The following is a 23,309-nucleotide window of genomic DNA, read 5'->3' as shown; positions in this document are numbered from 1 at the left end:
GGAGTCTGCTCTGGGAAGCAATGTTATGTTTTTGTTTACATTGCAGTAGTTATATCTAAATTTGCATATATACACATATAAAATTAGCAGATGCAAAATTTTATACCGAACCTGCCATCTTTTGCCCACTTTTCCAGTGATGCATAACCATACAACTATCCCATTTTAAGTGGGACACTTACAGAATTTACAGAAGCTGCGTTGGCTTCCAATTCCAATCCTGGATATCCCATTTTGGCTCCCTTGCTCTGGCTGCACTAGAGCATGGGACCAAAAGACATGCCTTTTTTTTTTGGTCCTGCACTGTCATGTGTGTTAGTTGGCTCACATCAGAGCACAGGACCAAAAAAAATAAAAATAAAATAAAAATGGAACCCAAAGTCACACCAACTTACCTTGCCCCCTCTGTGCTGCCCACTTTTATTCCTCCTTCCACTGCAGCCTTCCAGCCAATTTACTTCTAGAAGCCGGTCTCCGCTTCCGAAAGTACGGAAGCAGCGGCAGGGGAGGTTGCGGCAGTGGCAGGCGAAGGTGTGAGGGTGGGAGCCCAGAGAGGGGAGCGGGGCATGAGTGACAGGGACGGGGGTGGAGCAAGGGGGTGTGTGTGGCCTCCATTGAGGTTGTGTCCCAATTTGCCTCACTCTGGTGTTGGAGGGTATGTAACTTGCTGCCCTATCAGTTGGGGAGGGCAGAAGTTGCAGTCTTGTGTTTGTTTATGCACAGGGGACTTTTCCAAAGATGGCGTGGCTTAACTGGATTGTGAATCAAGCTGTCAGTCAAGCCATTGCAAACTGATACGTTTTTAAGGGGGGGAAAGAAGACATGCAAACTGTATATAATGCTTGATCCTGTTGTAGTTTCGATCCCATAAATGCCTAGCTATGTGCTGAAGACTACATTCTCATGTGTACTTGCTTGGGAGTATGCCTCACTGAACTCAACAGTGTGGGATGTGATACATAAGTAGCAGTCAAGTACAACATTCCTTGTTTTCCTAGAGAAGACATGCGGGGGAATGTTTGGTCCAGCCAGTCGAAAACTTCCTGTTTCCTCCTGGCCTGGAGCATCCTTCCTCTTGCATGTGACTAGAGGTGGGCGTGACCTTACCTGCCTAGGTAACAAAAGGGCAAGGCACACAGCACACTTCCTTCTTTTCGACTCTTTTTCCATCTTCCTTTCGTCGTGTGAACTGCAGTGACTGCCAGTCTGTAGTCACTGGGATTATCCCCCCCATATGGGGTAAATCCAAATGTATATAATTTATAACCAAGTCTGCCTTTAGGGATCCAACTGTGAACTGATGATGTGAGTAAACTTCTTTTATATACTTTAAACAAGATTGTGGCATGTTTATTCTTTTTAAGATGGACTAAAAGGGAATTTACCAGGAACATACAATTCAATACTGTCCGCTGTGCGTTTATAAGGGGAATGTGAAAGTCTGCTAAGGATATTAATAAACAATATATCTTCTCTTGCCTCCCTGAATATTCCCACAAACAGGACTTGTGAGCAAACATGTTTAGGATTGTGCTGTATGTTATTTGCCTATCACCAGGGATAGCTCATGTGCTTAAAGTTACATCAGTTAACCAGCTATTGCTGCACTCTAAGTATGCTATCTTACAAAATGAATGTTATAAGGTCAGGATGTTAAGTTGACTGAAGGGCATCTGAACAAAAGTTCCTGTATTTTAAATGAATAGTGAGTTCAATCCAACCCAACTTTAAAATCGCACCAATTTTGCCATCATCAATGGGTTTTTGAAGTGCTGAACTTTGGCAGGATTGGGCCGTAGCATTTTAAAGTCAAGATACTTTAGATCAGCATATTTTGCTGACCTGGAAAGGCTTAACAAATTGCTGTTTGAAAAGCCTCATTTGGAATGCAGTTAATCTGAAAAGCTCGATTTGCAGAAGATTTTCTTTTCAGAGTATAATTTAAATGGATCCCAATTTTTATTGGCATGCAGGAGTTCTCTCTCAGTGGACTTGGAAAAGTCTTCTTATAAAAGCAGGTGGATATTATGCGTAAATAAGATTGGTTATTTACAGCAGAGAGATATTTTGTTACATGCTCAATAATATTTATGAATTAAGATGTGTGTATTAGGGATGGAAGTTTATGTCAATCTCTTATTTCCAGCTTTAACTTTAACTTTTCCACATTTTGAAGCAATTTGTGGTTTGGTTTTTTTAAAAAAGAAAATCTGCATGAAAATTCACCAGCGTTTAAGTGCAAATTTCTCCTAATGTACACATTTTTGCATGCAATTTTGACTAATGTACATCTTTTTTCAAGCATTTTTTTTCATAACCGAATGCATTTCAGTGTGTTATTTTCACCATTGCATTAGTTTTATGCACATTTCTCTCTAATGTATGCACTTCGCCAGCACTGTTTGGTTGGTGAAAGCAAAGTTTGGATAAGTGTGAATTTTGGTTTCCCTATTGTTTTGGAAGGTGCAAATTTGATGGGTGGGTGATGTGATGGGTAGGGAGAGAGAGGGAGAGAGAGGGAGCATAGTCAGTTGAAAGTTAGAGCGGTTCTACACATTATGCAGTGAGAGATGGTAGATGGAACATTGGAATCCTATATGTGTTTACTCCTACATGTAATGTCTTACTGACTTTGGCAGAGCCTGCTGTCAGGTGGGCAGATAATTGTAGTTAAAGATGGCAGAATCCTGACTGTACTATTTTGGGCACAGACTGCAAAGGAACCCTGAAACAATCTAGAAGAGAGGAATTGCATGAGATTTTTGTCAGTTAGTTCAAAATCACATCCAGTAGCAAGGAAAAGCAAACATCTGAAAGCAATGAGCTTCCATCTAAAAACAGCAACATTCAGCATTTAGTAGTAAGTAATGTCTTCACTGCTTGAACCTCCACTAACTTTAAACTTTGCATCATTTTACTATTTTCTTAACAGGAAGAAGTGCAGTGGAAAGGGGAACACGGAGGAATGTAGTTCCAGTACGTTTTTTTCAGATCAGAAACAATCTGCCAGAATAATTAACAGACAGATAATGAAACTTCCAAGTTTGTGCAGATTAGCATAGAGGAAGGAAGAGAATGAGGAAAACAGTGAAGAAGAGGCTGGGTATGTCGTCACTTTTCTTTGATGGGATTCCTGCTTCATACTAGTAGTTTAAATGGTAACACTTCTTTGAAAGGTTGCTTGCCTTTCTAATTAAAAGCTGACTGTTGCTATTCAGCTAGCTGAAGATGTTTTGTTAAACCTGTCTAACAAGTTGAAAGAACAGTCCGGTTAAAGAACGATTTGGTTTACAAACTCTGCAAAACCGGAAGTGGCGTCTTGGTTTGAGAACTTTCCCTTGGTCTAAGAATGGAATCCGAACGGTAGAAGGACACCGGCGGCAGGAAGTCTCATTAGGGAAAGCACGCCTTGGTTTAAGAACAGTTTCGGTTGAAAAATGGACTTCCAGAATGGATTAAGTTCATAAACCGAGGTACCACTGTATATATATATATATTGCATGATCACCTCAGCTGCTGCCTGCATTTTTAGACTTTCCTTGAGGCCATGGCTGTGAACTCTCCTGGGATGCTGATGGGGTGTGTGTGTCATGATGAGTTCCTAACACTACACCACTGCTAGCAAGTAATCCTAAACCTCTGTTGTGAAGGGGACAGAAAGTAAAAACAACCATGCAATTCTCTCTGCATCCAGAATTGCCAGATGCACTATTCAAGGCCCCAATGGGCCACTGTCTTGTTTTCTGTTAACCATCTATAAATGAAAAGGCCTTTAAAAAATAAATAATATTTGATAAATGATCATGCAAAAGCGCTTCTATGCTTGAGCGCTGGTCACAATTTGCCCACATTTTCCCTCTTGACTGGAATAAGGATCAATCTGTTGTATAGCCTAGCTTCCCTCCCCCCCCCCATTGTTATATCAGAATTCTGCAATGCCCCAACATGCAGCTGGGAGGATCGACTTGTGAGACTATATAGGATGCAGTTAAAGTCAGAACCGCACTATGAGAAACACAGGTACATAGGGGCCCCAGATTTGCAGACCGTGCCATATTAGTTATGAGATACATCATGCCGTTTTTTGGATCGAATAGGAGACTAAAAGCAAATGTTGTGTTCATACAGCTTTGGGGCGCAGCCTGCATTGCTGGAAGTCTCCGGGAGAGAATGAGAAAGAAGAGAGTGCTAAGGCATTTTGTCCAATGGCACATCATACCTAGATTTTGTCATTCATTTAGATAATATCACAAAGGCAAACTGGAGGAGTAATGTAAACATATACTATACAGTACATCAGCCACAGGAAACCAAAAGAGAAAAACAACCCTGTAATTCTTTTCTTTCTGTATTGATACTCCTTTAACTGTAAGGGGATGCTTGGTCAGTATGGTGGTTCTGTTCTACATCTCTTTCTTTAAAAAAAATAATAATCAGATAAGGATGTAGTGATTTTTGCCAGGATGGGGACAGGGGAGTCCTCAAGAAAACTTAGGTGAACTTGTAGAAACTTTGAAAATACAAAATATAAAAAAAATGTACAGGTTACCTTTTTTTTTTTTTTAATTCTATGAAAACATGCTGAGAAGATTTTTCTCCCTTGTGTATTTTTAAAATTTATTTACAAAAGTTAAGGCGAAAACATTAATTGTGCCACCCAGTCATGAAGCTAATCCTTTCTGCCTACATTTACTTAAAGAAAAGTGTTTTTCTGTGCTGGAATTGCAAACAAGCAATCATTGAAAGAACATCTAGGTGCTCTGAGGGTGTATCTACGTTACAGACTTGCAGCTGGGAACTGCAGTTCTGTGAGGGGCACGAGAGATTGAAAAGGAATTGTCAGTCCCCTCCCCAGTCTGCAGTTCCCAGGATACTTTGAGGGAAGTCACTGAGGTTGTAAAAATGACACAAATGTGTAATCTAAGTGATAACGACCACTAGGAAAACTCAGCAGGGACTATCTCTCTGGTTCTTACACTGCCTAGGCTCTTTGTTTTTTTAAACCTTTACTTTCCAGGCCTATCCTGTTTCCAGCATAGAAGAAAAAAAACTGAAATAAAATTAGTTTAGCAACATAGGAATATGTCTTATACCACATCAGACCATTGTTCTATTTCTAGCCTGGTATTGTCTGTTCTGACTGGCTGCAGCTCTCCTTCGTTTCTTCCCTGTCCTTACCTGAAAATGCCAGGACCTTTGCCATGCCAACCAGGTGATCTACGACTGAGCTATTGAGCTATATGGTCCCTCCCTTAAAAACACTCCCCCCTCCACCTCGAAACTCAGTTATTCTAGAACAATATGCATGCCCAAATCTAGATGATTCAGTTATTATTATTGTTATTATTATTATATTTACTAAATTTGTTAGTTCCAGCCCAAAGCGACTTACATTTTTGCTATGCTTCATTCATTTTCATGTGGGTAGATTCTCCAAATGTATGCAAAGAGCATTGCCTGATGTACAACTGAATGGGATGGCCTCTGATCACCTCTGGTTCATGCGTACATTGGACCCTGTTAAAAATTTGGGGTGCAGCCAATATATTCACTCATGTAAACACGACTATTTTGGGCTGCAGAGTTGATCAGATATTATGGCTTGGAAGCAAGACTAAGTTATTCGAACTGATTTCCCTTTGAACAATGGGACCCAAGTTCAACTAACTTTGCTTGGATACGAGGGGATGCTCTAATACTTTTTGAGAAGCCAGCAGGGGTAAACCCATATAGCTCAAGACCCATCTGTTGACTTGAATGCAGTTCAGGTGTGCTTAGCTGAATCATGTTTACTGTAGGTTGTGCTTGGTAGGAATCTAGTCTCTCATATATTTTAAAGGTGCCATTGTAGATACCTCCATTAAATTGACCATTTCCCCCCCTGGTTTAACATTGACGGCATACAAGAAGAAGCCCAGGAAGATGACTTTTCAGGGCTTAAACTGCAATGAATGAAACTCAGTTTTCTGTATCGGGGGGTGGGGGGAGGAGTCTGCTTTTGTGCTCTCTTTCTAACCATTAAGGATTAAATTTTCTGTGCCCTTATATCTTATAATAATGTCATCTGAAGCATCTTGATGCTAAATGAATGAATTCCTAAACCTTTTCCATACCTATGCAACTTGAAAACAAATACCTAAACCTAATAATATTTCCCAATGCTACCTATGCAAGTCAGAGCTGCAAATGGTTACCCTTTTTATCTTCCTTTTGCCATGTGAGACATAACATACAACGGAATTCTTTAGTTCTCTAACTGGGCGACGTCAAGGACACTGAAGCTAAAAAGGGCATTGGATTTGTTTGGAACTGGCAAAAATGGAATTGCTAGGGTGTGGAAGACACCAGATGGATGCTGTGTGGGAAATTATGGGCTATGCCACACTTAACCTAACAAACCAAAAATAGAGGGAAGAATATGAATATTAATAATTAGTTTTTAAGTAGATGGAAGCTGTTATCCATTAGAAATGCAGGGATCAGCTGTAAAACTTGCTTAATCTCTTTGCACTTCTGCAAGTTTATTTTATTGTATTGTTTATAATGTAGAGTTTGGATATTCAGCATTGGTTTAAAAATTATCATACCCCTCTTAGCAGAAAATAAAATAGCTGCATGAGAGAGACCATCCTTCGAAGAGATCTTTTTAAGGCTGTGATCCAATGCACACTTATGTGGGAGCATGTTCCATTGATATCAAGGGCAACATACTACCAGGTAAATGTGTTTAAGACCAGGATATGATATAATCCTGCAAATCCTGCTGTGGTCGTTTGGTATTCCCGACATGAAAGTTACCATGCATGGCACAGAAAGAAAAGAGTTAAGAGCAGAAACATCATTCAACACAATGTTTAAAGCTAATAGTTAATACAGTGAAAGCACCACGAGAGAGAGAGAGAGAGAGAGAGAGAGAGAGAGAGAGAGAGAGAGAACAGGTACATTGTGAGAAACAACCTCAGATGCTGGCTTTGCCATCGTTCTAAAAAATGAAATTCCTCCTTGGTTGAAATCATTTTAATGCCTATAGAAAATATTGTTTCTAATTTGAATGTCACACATGTAGCTATCAACCAGAAATATCTCCACTGAAAAAATAGCTAGTGGGATACAGAGCCTAAGCAAGGGTACAGATGTTTTCCATCCGTCTCAAATTACTATAGTGGCTTCATTTGTGCCTCCTTTCAGTTTGAGACTTCATCAACAGGCTGTCTTTTCATATAAGGGTGCCTTGAAGAGGACACCTATCACCTGCATTAGTCAGAAATTGCCACTGGGTGTCATGGGCTTAAATGAGTAATTCTGAAATTCTTACCACCGCAGAACCCCAATGGACTCCGAAAGGGAGTTCTACAAGAGTGCAGATAGAAAAAAGCTGTATCGGTACATGTGTAAGTTCACCACAGGTTCATTGTTAATCATCGTCATCATCATAATTGATCGTGAGATACTTGTTTGAAACAATGGGCCAGCTCAAATGCCTTCAAGGAGGGAGTGGCAGAAGGCCTCTGGCTCACACAATCTCCACAGCTCCGCCATTTAATTCACTGCGGGAAACATGAATGACCAAACAGGAGATCCCACTGTTGCTTGAATGTGGGGTGTCTTATAAGCTTAAGAGATCAAATCCTCTGGATTTTGAGGGTAGCATCTTTTAAGGTCAGAAGAGAACTCACAGTCAAACAATCATGGGATCTTCTGTTTTTTCTTCACTTTTCCTTGCAGTGAGAAAGTAACATAAAAGGATCATGTGAACTCAATAACCAGTCTTGTCCTCTCCCCTCAGCTGCTATCCTGAGGGAAAAATAATGTCTATGCCCAATGAGACAAAGTAGGGAAGGACCCTCTGTTATTCTGCGACCTTTGAGAATTCCTTCATGACGAAATGAGAGAGCGAAAGGCTATTTTGCTGAATTTTTGGAAAACAAGGAGGACTATGAGTCACCTTGGGTGAATGGGTCCCTAATTGCCTCCTCTTGGTCACCAGCCATTGAAGCGCAATGTTCTTGAAAACCGTTCCAGTGATACAAAAAACCAGCACCTCAATTTGGTCTACCCTTATGGCTTACTCTCATTTCTTCCTGAAGAAATACTCTATGAGAATGCTCTGAGGCTACATGAACGCAAAAGCAGAGCTCACTCCAATCTGAAGGCATCAGCTTCCTCACTTTGCTCCCCACTTTGTCCTCTGGGACAAACTTGACAACGTACTCTAGATGAAACTTATCTAATAACTTGAGAACTGGGCCTTTTCTCTCGTTAGGGAAAACTGCAGCTTTCCTAACCGCTTTTGATAGGAACAGTGATCAAACCATGCAATCGTTATCATATCCTTAAGTCAACTGCAAACGAATCTTTCACATACCAGGGTTACAGCAGGCCACAAAAAAATAAAAAATAAAAAATATGGAGGCACTGTTACCAAACGGCAAGTCATTAAAATCAGTGCCTGTGCTTCAATCATGGATCTGTTCCCCCCAACATGCCTACTTCCGTCTTAAGGTACGGAGCTGGAGCAGGTACACAATACTGTAACCTGGAAGATTTAGGGAAGGCCAGAACCCAAGTCCAAAACCATCACTCTCAATTCTCTAGGCAGAAAAAGAATTCCATTTCACTGTCAGCTGCGTTTGTTGGCGTGAACCATGTTGTGTTTCTGTTGTTGTAAAATATACTCCAGGTCTGTAAGACGGCTTTTGCCAACCCGGTATCCTTCAAGATGGTTTGGACTACAAGCCCCATCAGCCATGGTCCTGGTTGAGGCTGATGGGAGTTGTGGTCCAAAACATCTGGATGGCGCAAGGTCGTTGGATGCTGCTTTGGCCAACACACAGCTGCACACACACAAGTCCCATTGAAGCCAATGATACCACCTACATTGAACTCTCTTCTGAGGAGCCCAAGGAGTAGCTACAGCTCTGTAGCTACTGTGGAACATTAATTCATAGCAGTGAAGCTGGCACACAACCCCATGAAAATGAATGGAGGTTGCACAGGAGCAGTGCTTTGCTGAGTCAAACTCACTTGTTTGTGACCCACCCGCTAAGCACAAGCCCCAGCAGTTATGTTGGAGGTTTTATGGGGGCAAGTCTTGCTGAAAAACTACTAGAACAAAACAAAGGTTGTGAAGCTTTTTGGGGAAGGAAGAGCCCAAATGCTGTAATATCAAAATACTAGCATGATCATGTGCTCTCCCCTTGCACCAGTAAAAAATAAAACCAATTTTTTGTGGGGTTTTTTGTTTGTTTTTTTAAGAAAACACACACTCACATTAAAATGCAGTTTAAGGCTCACATGTATGTGAAACTTAAAAGAGTCCTGCAACATCCTTGGAGGCTGATCATACCTGCTAGATATATAAAGTAAAATTCTTAATATACATTTATAAGTTTCATAAATATATGCAATATATAAATATGCATATTCACACACAGCCATCAATGCATATTCATATATTATATATTTATATAGATATATAGATATAGATAAGATCTGTTTCAAATACGAAAGTGATTTTGTGTGTGTTCACTTTCCGTTTCTGTCTCACCCTTTTTAAAAAATAATCCTAAAACAGTGCATTTGGTGAGAAATCACAATTTCACGATTCATCTCCCTTGAAGAACTAGAAAAAACCAGAGAAACCCAACTGCAAGGCAATGGAGGCAGTCACTTCCAGTTCACAGTATTGCAGTTAGAAAAATACAGTGAGGTCTAAGGGAGTGATGGAGCACGAGCTGCTCGGAAGAAGAGGAAGAAAGGAAGAGGTGGTCACATGACAATACAGCATTGACAGCGCTTTTTCTTTTCTGTACCTGGGAGTTTTTCCATTGGTAGACTTTCCTCCTTCCCCTCTGGTGAGGAGGGCTCAGTTGTGTCCGATAAGGGCCTCCCAGAAACCAACTCCGCGGCGTTTCCATCCATGGTTGAGACATCCGTCACAGTCTTCTCTCGTAGCGACTTTTCATCGTCTTCGTCGATGAGGACCAGTTCGGCTTTGATTGTCTCATCATAGCCCAACACCTTTTTTGTCTCATCTTCATCATCAATGTTTTGGTAACCCATAAATATCATTGTTACAGGGTGATCTGTGGTGGCTTCTGGGACTTCATCCCCAGAAAGTTTCGCTTGGTGTCGTGGGTTCTCGGAATGCCTTTTGCTGGATTTGTGCACCATCTCTAGTTTGGCCTCCTTGAAAAGCATCTGTTCCTTCATATGACTGAGGTTTCCGTCCGCTATCGACACAGTCCCTCCTTTTACGCTTGATTGTCCAGCCTTCTGAATGAGTTCATCTACATCCTTTGAGCTCAACTTGTGCACTCCGTTTTCTACCACCGCACCCCCAGAGTGCATCTCATAGACTACTTTGGTACCATCGTCATAGACTTTGATTCCTCTTTGAAGGGCAGCCTCTGGGCCAATGGGGGATGTAGAGAGAATCTTGGTCTCTCCTGTCTGTTTGTCTTTCTCCACATTAATTTCCATGCTGTACAAAGCTTGAATGGAAACAAGAGAGGAAGTGCATGTTACAACAACAAGAAGCATGTGAATGGTTAATTGCCAAACAGACAAGCAGACAACTGCGCCCTGCCCTGCCCCCCAGTAAGGTGTCGCCTAAAGCGCCAAGCGATCTATGTTAGAGGTGTGGTGCATACTGTGAAGAAAAGCAGTTGTTAACCTACAGTGCTCAATGACATGGTGCGAGCCATATCCTCTATCAACCTGAGCAGAGAGCTTCCTAATATTACCTGTGTTCAAGGGATTCTGTTAAATCAGGGAGGTGACAAACAAGCAGGTCTACCACCATGTCTCCATGGCCAAATGACTTCAAACTCTTAGGACCAGTGTACATGCTCACCTGACTGATCTAGATAATGAGGATAGCACTGAAAGTCAATCAAGAATTTCAACAGATATGGAGTTTCTTCACCACTGTCAGACATTCCCTTGGGTGTTTTGTTTTGTTTTGTTTTTTTGTGCAGGAGAACCTCCACTTTATCAGGAGAAGACATCCAGAGCGTATCATATCACCATGAGGAAGTGTCAGGGAGCATGGGATACATAAAGATGTGTAGATTAGGGTGTATGCCGTGATTCTGCAAGACTGCAGAAAAGCTACAGAATGTGGTAATAGGGGTACAAAATTCAGCTCCCTGAGAATCTCAGCTTCAGCTAACAAAGCCGTTCTCTAGTCCTGAAAAGATATGGGTGTGGGTGATACAATCTCAGAAACCAATGCTCAGCAAGTTGCTCAATGAGATTTACATTAGCTGGGGCTTCGGAGTCATGTACACACATTTTGAGAATAAAAAGAAAGAACGCAAATCTGACTGAGCCACTTAACTTATGCATGCTGCAAATTTCAGCATAGATAGGCCTTCCTGAGAGTAAAGGTAAAGGTAAAGGTACCGCTGCCCGTACGGGCCAGTCTTGACAGACTCTGGGGTTGTGCGCCCATCTCACTTAAGAGGCCAGGGGCCAGCGCTGTCCGGAGACACTTCCGGGTCACATGGCCAGCGTGACATCGCTGCTCTGGCGAGCCAGAGCCGCACACGGAAACGCCGTTTACCTTCCCGCTGGTAAGCGGTCCCTATTTATCTACTTGCACCCGGAGGTGCTTTCGAACTGCTAGGTTGGCAGGCGCTGGGACCGAGCAGCGGGAGCGCACCCCGCTGCAGGGATTCGAACCGCCGACCTTTCGATCGGCAAGCCCTAGGCGCTGAGGCTTTAACCCACAGCGCCACCTGCGTCTGAAATATAAATTATGAGCTTCTATGCTTCCGTGTACAAATATTCCCACTAAGGATTTAGATACTTTTCCTGCTTAGCCTACCAAAATCTGGGGGGGAGCTTGAACGGTCTTCCATAAGGTTTACAAAAACTAATAAAGATGGGCAAGTTTGGCTTCACGTATCACTCTTAACCCAGCGGTGAAAACAGGGAAAGATCAAAAGGAAACAGAAGAAGGAGGCTTAGTGTGCCTGAAATATAAAGGTCCACAAGGGAGTAGCAAGGAATTGGCCTCCAGCTTCACAGCATCATCAGTCAATACAGCTAGAAGATGCAGAATTCATAGTCAATGCAGCTTCCACTTCCTGATCCATCCAAGGCCTGGCTCACACATGCACACAACAACAGTTGATTCATTTGCACTCAGTGTACATAGGATTACTACACACATGTTGACTCCACTGAACGTACTGCATTTTGCTACAAGAAAGTATTAAAGTTCTTTCTATGACAGCAGATCTGTGGCAGTCCATGTGCAGAAGTCACCTCTTGAGATGTTATCGAATGGCAAGCATGCATGTATGTATAAACTGTCCCTAAGATGCACATGACAGCTAGGTTGGGATGCATGCGGCAGGAATGTGCATGTACTTCACACTGTAAACAGCCATATCATACAACTGTTTCTGATGAGCAAAACACACATTGGTATTTTGCAGGATCCGTACTGCCAGTTCAGGCTAGGCCTCAGTCCCAGTATGAAGTTTCCTCTCCAGCTGACAGATGATAACCTAGCCAATGAATGCCTTTTACAATACAAGGATTGATCTCAACCCAACTCCTCATTCATGAAATACTGCCATTAAAGGGAGACCTTAATAGGATTTTAGAAAATTGGGAGCTGGATAAACAGAACAGAATCAATTGGTACACATAGGAAGAAGGCAGCAGTAGGTGGCATAAACTTTGAGCAATTCTTCCACACACACACCCAGCTCTGATCATCTACTGACACTTCAATATATTGTTTATTTAAATTTAATTTTCTGAATTTGGCTTCTGGTCCCTGACTCATGGCAGGTTAGGATCTAAATGCAACCCATTTCAAAACCTCAAATACTAGTGTTAGGGAATTTGGATGCAGTTTTGGCACTCTGGGTAAATTAACATTTATGCTTCTGGTTTGACTTCCTCAAGGCCTTCCTTCCATCTATATCTATATATACCGTATTTTTTGCTCTATAAGACTCACTTTTTCCTTCCCCAGAAGTAAGGAAAAATGTGTGTGCATCTTATGGGGTGAATACAGGCTGTGCAGCTATCCCAGAAGCCAGAACAGCAAGAGGGATCGCTGCGCAGCGATCCCTCTTGCTGTTCTGGCTTCTGAGATTCAGAATATTATTTTTTCTTGTTTCCCTCCTCCAAAAACTAGGTGCGTCTTATGGTCTGGTGCGTCTTATAGAACGAAAAATACGGTACTTAGAAAGAAGTAAACATTTGTTGTATAAGCTCTCGCTCAAGGACCAGCTACAAGCTGAAATCTTATCTACTTATTTGGAAGTAAGTATCACTGAACTCCATATACGTCTGAGCAAACAGGCATAAGATCGGGCTGCAAACCATTTTCTAAGAACAAAGAATATATTGGCAATGTAATAAAAGTTTAGAGAGAGGCAGTCTTCACAGTCTATTATTATGAAAGAGGTCTGATTTGGAATGTACCATGATATCCCAAAGAGAACTTGTAAAAAAACCAAAAACTTATGGCATTACTACAAGTAACAGACTGATTAAGGGTTTGTTATACTGTATATATGTTGATTCAAACATCTTGGCTCCTCAACAGATTTCACCACCCCTCTCCCTTGTTTTCTAGCAAACAACCATAATGACTACTCTGGTATTGGCAACAGTTTAACTGAGCACAGTTTTAAAATGAAAGTTCCAATGAAATTGGCCACAATGAATCGGAACAAAACATTGTTGATGTAGCTAGCATATACCTCGGCTGAGTCTTATTAGTTCCGCTGCACTTTTTAAAAAGAATACTGAACATAAATCACATCATTAGTTTTAATTGTGGTTCTTTGACCCACCAGCAGCTACATATTCCAAACTGGGGGTTTGGCCAAATTCTGTATTCCCATGGGATACTATAGGTTCCAAAACTCTACAATAAAAACCAACTAGCAATAGGGGGTGCTTGAAGAATTTTGTTTATATTTCAGCATGAGCTGACCTGTTCCTCACCTCCTACACTGATTTGTGGATCAGAACACAGCCATCCATCACATTCCCACACTTTTTCAAATGTTGCAACACAGTTCTTGGTTCAAAAAAAGTACAGTGGTATCTTGGTTCTCAAATTTAGTTCAAAAACCCAGGCGCAGCTTCTGATTGGCTGCAGGAGCTTCCTGCACTCAATTGGAAGCTGCGGAAGCCACGTCAGACATTCGGCTTCTGAAAAATGTTCACAAACCAGAACACTCACTTTCGGGTTTGCAGCATTTGGGAGCCGATTTGTTCGAGAGTCAAGCCGTTTAAGTACCAAGGTACCACTGTAGAGTGGTACCTCTGGTTGCGAACAGGATCCATTCCGGAGCCCTGTTTTCAACATGAGCAGAACACAACCTGCATCTGTGCATGTGCGGGTCGCGATTTGCCACTTCTCTGCATGCGCGTGACGTCATTTTGAGTGTCTGCACATGTGCGAGTGGTGAAACCCAGAAGTAACCCTTTCCGGTACTTCCGGGTTGCTGCGGGACGCAACCTGAAAAGATTTAACCTGAAGCAAACATAACAAGAGGTATGACTGTATTGGCATGCATTTAACAATGCATATTTTGAGATAGATTATGCAGCAAATGGGAATTTTAAGAGAAAATACTTTCCAAAAAAGTTATTTAGATGTGATTTTTTTTGGGGTGCAGAATTTTTTTTAATTGCAGATTAATGTGGACATGGAATGGGACACCCTCATGAGTAACCACATGTGAAAGTGGCAGAGACCAGAAATTGTTCCGTGCATCCCTACCTAGGCACATGGGTTTAGATGGCATATGCTCATTGACTGTCGAGCTGAGGAAAGACCATGCTTCCTGAAACATCCCTTGATGGTTAGCAATGATTCTTTGCAATTTCAGAATGTTCGCAAAGTAGCAACAAGACAGCATTTATATAAAATCCCAAGTGGAGCCTCATTGCTTCTTTTCCTTTCAGTTGAAACTGTGAGTAACTCTGGGTTGTTGGGTTTTTTTTGATTGGCTGGAAATTGCTAGGATCACTGCTAGGATACACCCTTGTGCAAATTAATTGAAACAAACAATGAATTTAGTAGTACAAAACTCACATATACATGTACAAAACTCACATTAGTAATGGATATGACTATTTTTAAGCAGCATTTGAAAACTGTTTGGCATGGGGTCTACTAGTTTCAAACAGTCACAGTTGATTTTCTGATCCCTGTACCACACTTGAATCAGTGCCTGAATGAGCTTCTCCATAGTCGTACAGTCTACAGCACGGAGGCGACTTTTGCATATAGCCCACAAATCCTCAATGGGATTTACATCTGGGGAATTCCCTGGCCAATCAAGTACCTGTATTTGCTGCTCTGTCGTGAATTTCTTCACCACTTTTGATGTGTGACAGGGGGCTAGGTCCTGCTGGAATATCCCAGTACCATCAGGACACCTCTTTTCCAGCTCTGGAATAACTCTCTTTCATAGAACCTCAATATATTGTGGCGATCGCATCATTCCTTCTATTGGCTGCAGGCTTCCGATACCATAATGATCAACGGACTTTTTGTGTTTGTTTTGGGTACAGGATTACGAGTAAGATAGAAAACATGCTTTGTTTCAATTAATTTGCACAAGGGTGTAGATGAGGCTGTTTCAAGAACTAGATCCAGCTTGCAGGCCAGCAACTGTCCATCCCTGTATTGCAGTTTGTACCTATGCATAGAATCTCTTTTGCTGGTTCAGGTAATAGGTCTGCACTGAATCTAGTACACTGACTCCAACTGTCGGAAGTCAGACGACCCAGGAAATCTGAGAAGTTGTGTATGATGAAGACAGATGCTCCCTTGTTGTTCAACGGCAACATCTGGTTCTCAGAAGAGAAGGCTGGTTTTTCACTCATTGCTTCTCTGCCCCAGAGCACAGAACACTACTAGGGGCAACATTTTGCTGATTCTGTCAACACAACAAAATGGTGCAAACCTTGCATCCCATCGCAGACATGCTTACTGCAGAAAGGAACAAGACCGACTGAGCTCAACTGAACTTACTTCCTAGTGTACAATTTTTACAGCTGCAATTTAAATATTCCAAAGGTCTTTCATGTGATGAAATTTCCTCTCACTCTCAGATTAAATATCTTCAAACATTTTTTTAATAAAAAAATCCCCCTCATGCCATTAAATGAGGACTTGAGTCAATGTGATTTTGTAAGATTGCAGCACACTCGAACAATAGCAACATTGTTTTACATACATACATACATTGTGTTATCTGAAGCTTGCAGGGTCCGTATGCAGCTCTGGGATTTGATCATGCAAAAGTAAAATTATATACAGATGTGATCCCTTTGCTTTAGAATGTTGCATCCTCCCCCCCACCCTAATCAGCTCTGAGCTCTGCTCTTTTCCTTTTTAAAATGACTTGTGTTTCACTCATATTCAGCCATTTCAGAGTTTTCTCCTATTTCCTACTGTATTCTTTGTAAACAGATGATCTAAGCAGGTTTTGTGGAGGAAGGGTTATAAGCAAGAGGTGTTGGGTCTCCTTTTAAAACCCAATTCACCTCACATTTCAGATAATTTCAAATAGAGGCACCATGCCCATAACCAGCACTCAGGCCCTTTCGTCCACTGCCCCTACCACCTACCTGAAAACAAAAAGGTTGCATGAAGAAACTCCAATAGAGACTCGCTGTGTTGCTTTTATATGGAAGAATGCATACTTGTAAAGAATCAGGTCCATTTATTTGACTCCATCCATTAATCTGCATTGTGTTGATGTGACAGCTACATTTGAAGACCACCTCTATTAATATCTTTTCCCTGGACCCCTTCAGTTACACTGCATCGTTTTGGAATATTACTAATCTCTCCCGTTGGTGTCGTAGAAATCCCAGAGAATGGGGCTTTAGTAGACAGATGAGCAGTGAAAGAATAATGATCGGCTTAAGTGCTTCATGAGAATGAAGTCCCACCTGGATTCCATCTCTTAAAATAGGTGTTTATAGGTTTCTTAATTTTTTCAAGCAATCTCCCACACGCACATTTGCAATGTATAGTGAACTAAAAACAAAAAACAACCCCAAACATTTGGACTCAACATCTTGCTTAGAATCCTAATCAGAAAACAAGTGTCAGTTTCCCTCATGAGGCTGTATTTTTGTCTACGTGTGGAAAATAGGAGAAGCTAGAATGCTGTCTGTTTAGAAACCAGAAAACCATCCTCTCCAGTCCAGATGTATTTTTAAAGAGAGGCTCTATGTAATGCTGGTGCTTCTTTTTACATGCAAGACACAGAGTTTCAGTGAAACAGAGGATAGGCTGCATTCTGTACTTGGGTCACATCTACACCCTTCATTTAAGGAGTGTTGCCTTCCTCTGAAGAATACCGAGAACTGCAGCTCACACCTAACAAAAAAATACAGTTCCCAGCACACTCAACAAACCAAAGTTCCCAGTACTCTTTGGGTGAAGCCATGTACTTTAAATGTGTTTTAAAGTTATGGTGCAAATGTGGCCTGACTTGTGTCTTTAAGCACTGACTTGTGTAAATGGTCCATGAATTCTAACCATATCTCATGTTCGCTGGATTGCATTTGCAGTCTACCACCAATTACTTCCAGAATTGGGTTGATGCTATTTATTCATTTTTTTGCTCACAAACATAAATGTCTTTGCTGTGTAAGTTTTTAAAAGGCCAGACCCTCAAATATATCCCCCTCCGACTGCATATTTACATTTGAGAAATAACTCGCTTCTTACAATATCTCGGTTAACGTTTAATCACCCTTGATTTTTTTAAAAAATAGATATAACATAGAAAAACACATATTTAGCTTGCTTACTGGTTACTTGCTAAGTCATGAGCTGTTTCCTCCTGTTTCAAGTATAGCTGGGCATTAGTCCCAGGGAATCGACTATGTTTTTGAAAAGATAATGTCTGCCACATTGGCTGAAAGAAGAAACCATGCTCCGCTGAGACTTACCAGTTACCCTGTTTGTTCCGTCTTTCCTGGGAACCGGCTCTGCTGTTCGTGAATAGAGGGTTGTGAGTTCGGGGAGCTGGGAGTAAATGTAATTTACTGCATCTGGTTGTCAGGGAACAGGAAATACAGTTAGGTACAGCCATATGGACCCCAGAGGCTTCACCGCTTAGGCAGCAGAGTTCCTAACTTATCGCCCCAAACAATAGGCATCAGAAGCTTTGTGACAGATAATTGCATCAAAGCAAGCAAAATGCAGAGTCACCCTGCTTTGACTGCCATTCAATAGACTAGCTGATGTTGGAGAGAGAAAGACCAGATGACTAAAACTTTTCTAGTTGTACGTGCACATAATCATGTGTCAGGAGGTTCTCGATTTTAGCAGGTCAGTGACCCCTGAACATGAAATAAAATTTTAAAAAAGCAATCACCATTATACAACAGGGGTAATCAATTTTACAACTGTCAGCTTTTATTGCCAGTGTGAGTTCGTATCTTTCCCAATGTAATTAAACACTTTGTTTAGTTATGGTTTTGTGTTCATAAGCTATTGGGTGTTTAATTTGTTTCTACAGCTAAAGTGTGTGTGTGTGTGTGTGTGTGTGTGTGTGTGTGTGTGGTATTGCAAAGTATTTACTGCAACCATTCTGTAACTAAAGTTTTAATTTAACAAGTTCATAAGTTTATTGTCCTAGCTATGACAAACTTTTAACAATAGTATTAATAAAATAATACATAACACATCAAAAAATAAGCCAACATCCATGATGAAATAGAGAGCAGATACCAGAGACACCAACAAGCTTAAATCTAGCCTGATTTCAGATGAAGCCTCTTTGCATTCTGATTCTCTCCATCCAACTTGAATTTATATGCTTATTGCAAAAATTGTTTGGTCATGTTTTGAAATGTTGTAAACCATCCCATGATGGTTACTGAAGGGCTGGAGATACATCCCTCAACTCTCTCTCTCTCTCTCTCTCTCTCTCTCTCTCTCTCTCTCTTTCTCTCTCTCTCTCTCTCTGAAGTGGTAACCTGGAAACCTTTTGGTTGACTTTCATCTTATTCTAAGGAAGCCAGTCACAAAACACACACCTCACTAATAAACAGGAAGCTAAAATATAATAATACAGCACACCATTTAAAGTCTTTATTTTGTGTAATGGGCCATGTGGTGTCCTAGATCTTTTCCGCAGCTCTGTATAGTCCCCCCCCCAAAAAAAAAAACCAGTTTCTTTAAGTTGATTTATAAGCCAGTCAGCCTGGCTTTTAGCATAAACTAATGATGAGTATAAACTAAACTGTACCTTGCTGGTTTATGTTTCTGTTTTAAAATCATGCTTCCACATACTAATCTAAAAGACCTAAGAAGCAGACCTTTGTGTGTTGTGCCTTACAAACTGCTCCCACAAACAGACACATAGCCATTATTTATGGCAACACCATTGTCTGCCATCACTGAGCAAATGTGTGGAACAAGCTGCTGTGTGTTCTACAAGATTACTTTGGCAGGAAAATGCCCCCTTTTTGCAGTTAATTCTGAGGGAACCTCGTCAATAAATGTTCAAGTCATGACTCACGGCTGAGTTCCAGAATCTCTTTGGAAACCCAAAGTCTGTGATCTTACACTTTACTACAGGGTAATGTGTGTCACATAAGCACTGGAAACCCACTAAGACCTAGAAAATAAGGCAGTCATGATGCTACTCAGATGCTACTCTTGCAAGGCATTTTAAGGCAAACATTTTGTAGGTGATCTATTACAGAATGCTAGTCATTACAGATTCAGAGGCTTGAGATTGCTTTGCCAATCACTTCTACATCAGAACAACTACGCAGAACATTATCGGATGCAGAGCAAAAACAGTGTAACTTGTTATAAGTACCGACAAACATTTACCTCCATCTTGGCGTGAGAAGCTCTGAAAAATGAAAAATATTGGAATTAGTAATTTTTTCTTCACGTTATATGCATTTATATAAAACTCTTACATGTTCAAGAATGCTTGGTATGCATTACATCAATAATACTTACAACAGTCCTATAAAGTAGGGCAGCATCATTTTTGCTATATCTCAGAGCTTTCTGCAGTTATAGTCTATACTCATGTTCATCCAGCCAGCAAATATAAGCATTCATAGCATGTGCATTGGAAAAGCCCTTCCACAACTTTTTTTTTGGGGGGCGGGGGCGGGCAGGGTATTTAACACCTAGTATTCTGGAATACTGATCTTGTGAGAGTATAAGTGATTAGAAGAGGAACTCTGTGTCCACCTGATATATGGTTATTGAAAGCCTCTCCTCTTCCCCGAGGGGAAGTGTTGTGAGCAGGAATCGCTCCCCACGCTCACGGGGGGGGGGGGGGGGGGGGACGTGGCCAGGCCCCTGCGTCACTGGAGTCCTGTGCCTGCGTCACACACCCTAGCTAGCCAATCCAACTGGCTGGGGGTGGGGCATGGTTTAGCTGTTTAAAAATGGCTGCTGGCACATGAGCGCTGTCTTGTTGTTCCGGCTTCCTCGGATCACCCGCCCTCCCTCCCTCTAGGTTTTGCTTCTGTACCTGACCTTACTATGGACCTCGGTTGGTTGCCTTGGTTGTCCAAGGGGCCTGGTAGGAATTTTTTCCACTTGGCAGATTGGCACCAGTCACTTGGTTTTTCGCTTACCTTGTAGCAAATTGTCACAACTTTGTAAGGTTTGGAGGTTAGGCATTGGAAAATGCGTTGTGTGTCAGAGGGGAGATTGAAGGGTATTCTGTTAAAGGAATCCGGTGGTCGTGGTTCTTGTCCGATGCCCAGGTGGTGGCTAGGGCCATGGCACAACCCTTGGATGACTCTAGGGTAGGGTTATCAGATGTCCCCAGATTTGCAAACCTGTCCCCGGGAAATGTGGCAGCGGCAGCCCCAGCAACCCGGAGCCAGCCTGTTAGTGCAGTTGGCTCTGGCTGGCTTCAGAAGCTGCTTGTTGCTCACTGCTGTGCCGCCCGCCATTTTTCCTGCACCACGGCAGTGAGCAGCTCCTGAAGCCAGTTAGAGCCAACTGCACTACCAGGCTGGCCCCTCCTGGGCAACGACTGCCTGCCCGTGACTTCCGAGCCTCCCCTGATATGTCAAAACAAAGGGGGAAGGGGATTGGGGAAGGCTTGGGAGCCACAGGCGCACGGTGCGCCGTTGCCTAGTTTTTTAAAAAACTCTGCGTATTTATGTTTCACAGGGTGCGAAAGAAGGGCTTTGCACCTTTATACAATATGCATGTGTGCTTGGGCCCAGGGTCTTTTGCCTCACCATCCCCACTACTGACTCCCTGTTGCTACCCAGTTTCAAAAACAACAACAACAAAAAGGTGTCCCTGGATTCATTGAAAAAAATATGGTAACCATACTCTAGGGGAAAGTTTCCAGTTGATTTGCATCAACAGGCTCCCCCTACAGATTGTTAACCCTTGCGTGTCTCCCTGCAGAACAGGCAGGAGTCAAGTACAGTGGTACCTCAGGTTACATACGCTTCAGGTTACATATGCTTCAGGTTACATATGCTTCAGGTTACAGACTCCGCTAACCCAGAAATATTACCTTGGGTTAAGAACTTTGCTTCAGGATGAGAACAGAAATCATGCGCCGGTGTCACGGCGGCAGCAGGAGGCCCCATTAACTTAAGTGGTGCTTTAGGTTAAGAACAGTTTCAGGTTAAGTACGGACCTCCGGAACGAATTAAGTACTTAACCTGAGGTACCACTGTATAGTCTGTTTGGATCCAGTGCCTAAGCTAATACCACTCACATTCTGTAACCAATAAAGTTGTGGCCTTTTTTAGCCCGTTAACCTAAAATGCTTGTGTCCATGTGTCTTATTTCATCACAAAGCGGCGAGTGGGGACTCGACTCACAACCTGGTTATTGCGGTGACATTTTGTTTGCAGTTACTCCTGTCATGGGGAGTACTTTGCCTCAATGCCAACGTCTCTATAAGCTGCATCTCTCATCTGAGCCGAGCTTGCAAACAGGCTGGCAGCATGCACAGGTCAGAAGAAAGTGGCATGAAACCAATGTCTTCCACATCACGCCCACCCACTTCCCTCCACACAGAAAGCAGGACGATGCTTGTACGCATTCCACACACATGAAATATTTGAGAATCCGGATCTTTCACATAAATCATTTTTTGTAGAAGGAAAAGCAGGTTTTTGAGTACCCTATTCCAGAATACTAGCTGAATGATGCCAACGTCAAATAGCAGCATGCAAAAAATCCAAATAAAACCCACAAACTACTCTACTATAAGTGGCAAGCATGGAAAAGCCCATAATTTTTTTCAAAAGAAAAACCTCTCGCTTCAACATCTCATACTTTATTTGTAGATGATCAGGTTGTTGTTTTTTAATTTTAAAAAAATGCTTTTACCTTTTGCAAGTCCTCAAAGGATCTCTCCGTTTCCTTTAGTTTCTCTAAGATGATTTTCTCTTTGGCAGATATTTGGGATTCTTCACTTTCTAGTTTTCCTATTTCTTGTTCTAACCTGGAAAATATATCAAATAACGTTTTAGTTGTCTGGGGAAAACATCTCATCTTATGCTCTTTGTTTGGCTTCCTAGCTGAAAAACAGTTTCTTTGGATGTTCACTTTTGCCCACATACATCTTACAACCTTTTGTGAAAAGTTCTCCATCAAGGCTAATTTTTTAAAAGGGTTAGATGAATCAGTCAGGGGTCAGCTTGCCTCCTGAAAAAATGTTAATTTACACAGTCTTGTACATCATTTGGTTTCTTAAAGACCAATTCCTAAATATAATGACTGGTGCCTGATTAACCCAACACGGCTCACAGACATGCGAGCCAGCATTCGATATTATAGTTAACAATTGATTGATTGATTGATTATTGCATGTCTATTCTACTTTCTTTTGAGGAGGTCTCTCCTGCTCCTCATTTTATTCCCCAAACAACCCTGCAACATTAATTAGGTCACCCTGTGAGCTTCATTGGCTGAGTGAGGATCTGAATGCAGGTTTTGGAGCAATATTATAACTGTTGAGTTCCTTCTTGACCCCAAGAGGTGCCAGGTTAAAAGGTTTCTTCTAGAAGTGGCAGGAAAAGTGATGAAATGCAGTATAACCCACTACCCAGGATTGATTAAATTGATGTTTGTTATCTTCTTTTGTGAACTTCTGGGGGGGGGGGAACAGTAATCAACAGCAATTACCTTGTGCTATGTACAATGTCTTAGAAACCTATGTGCTATGTACAATGTCTTAGAAACCTAACTTGTAAAAGAAGCACAACCTTGCAATGCACTACCATAAACAACCTCAGGAGTAATTGGCCCTTGCACAGTAGACATACCTTTTGTTTGTACTTGG

General features: G+C 41.7%; 1 protein-coding gene across 4 annotated transcripts in view; it reads right to left on the bottom strand.

Moving 5' to 3' along the window:
• PALM2AKAP2 (PALM2 and AKAP2 fusion) overlaps window positions 1-23,309 on the bottom strand; it is a 222,086-nt gene that overhangs the window by 108,204 nt on the left and 90,573 nt on the right. For 3 of the 4 annotated variants that reach the window (XM_079959176.1, XM_079959170.1, XM_079959175.1), the window contains exons 4-7: window positions 22,355-22,469; window positions 19,856-19,877; window positions 17,959-18,060; window positions 9,813-10,493 (exon numbers count right to left, since the gene is read on the bottom strand). In XM_079959176.1, coding sequence (XP_079815302.1) covers window positions 9,813-10,493; window positions 17,959-18,060; window positions 19,856-19,877; window positions 22,355-22,469 — 920 coding nt within the window. The remainder of the gene's footprint in view (window positions 1-9,812; window positions 10,494-17,958; window positions 18,061-19,855; window positions 19,878-22,354; window positions 22,470-23,309) is intronic. The other variant, XM_079959177.1, reaches the window with a different exon arrangement.

This window comes from Podarcis cretensis (assembly GCF_951804945.1).
Source record: "Podarcis cretensis genome assembly, chromosome: 17".
NCBI classification, from domain to species: domain Eukaryota; kingdom Metazoa; phylum Chordata; class Lepidosauria; order Squamata; family Lacertidae; genus Podarcis; species Podarcis cretensis.
This window is presented reverse-complemented; position numbering and strand designations above follow the sequence as displayed.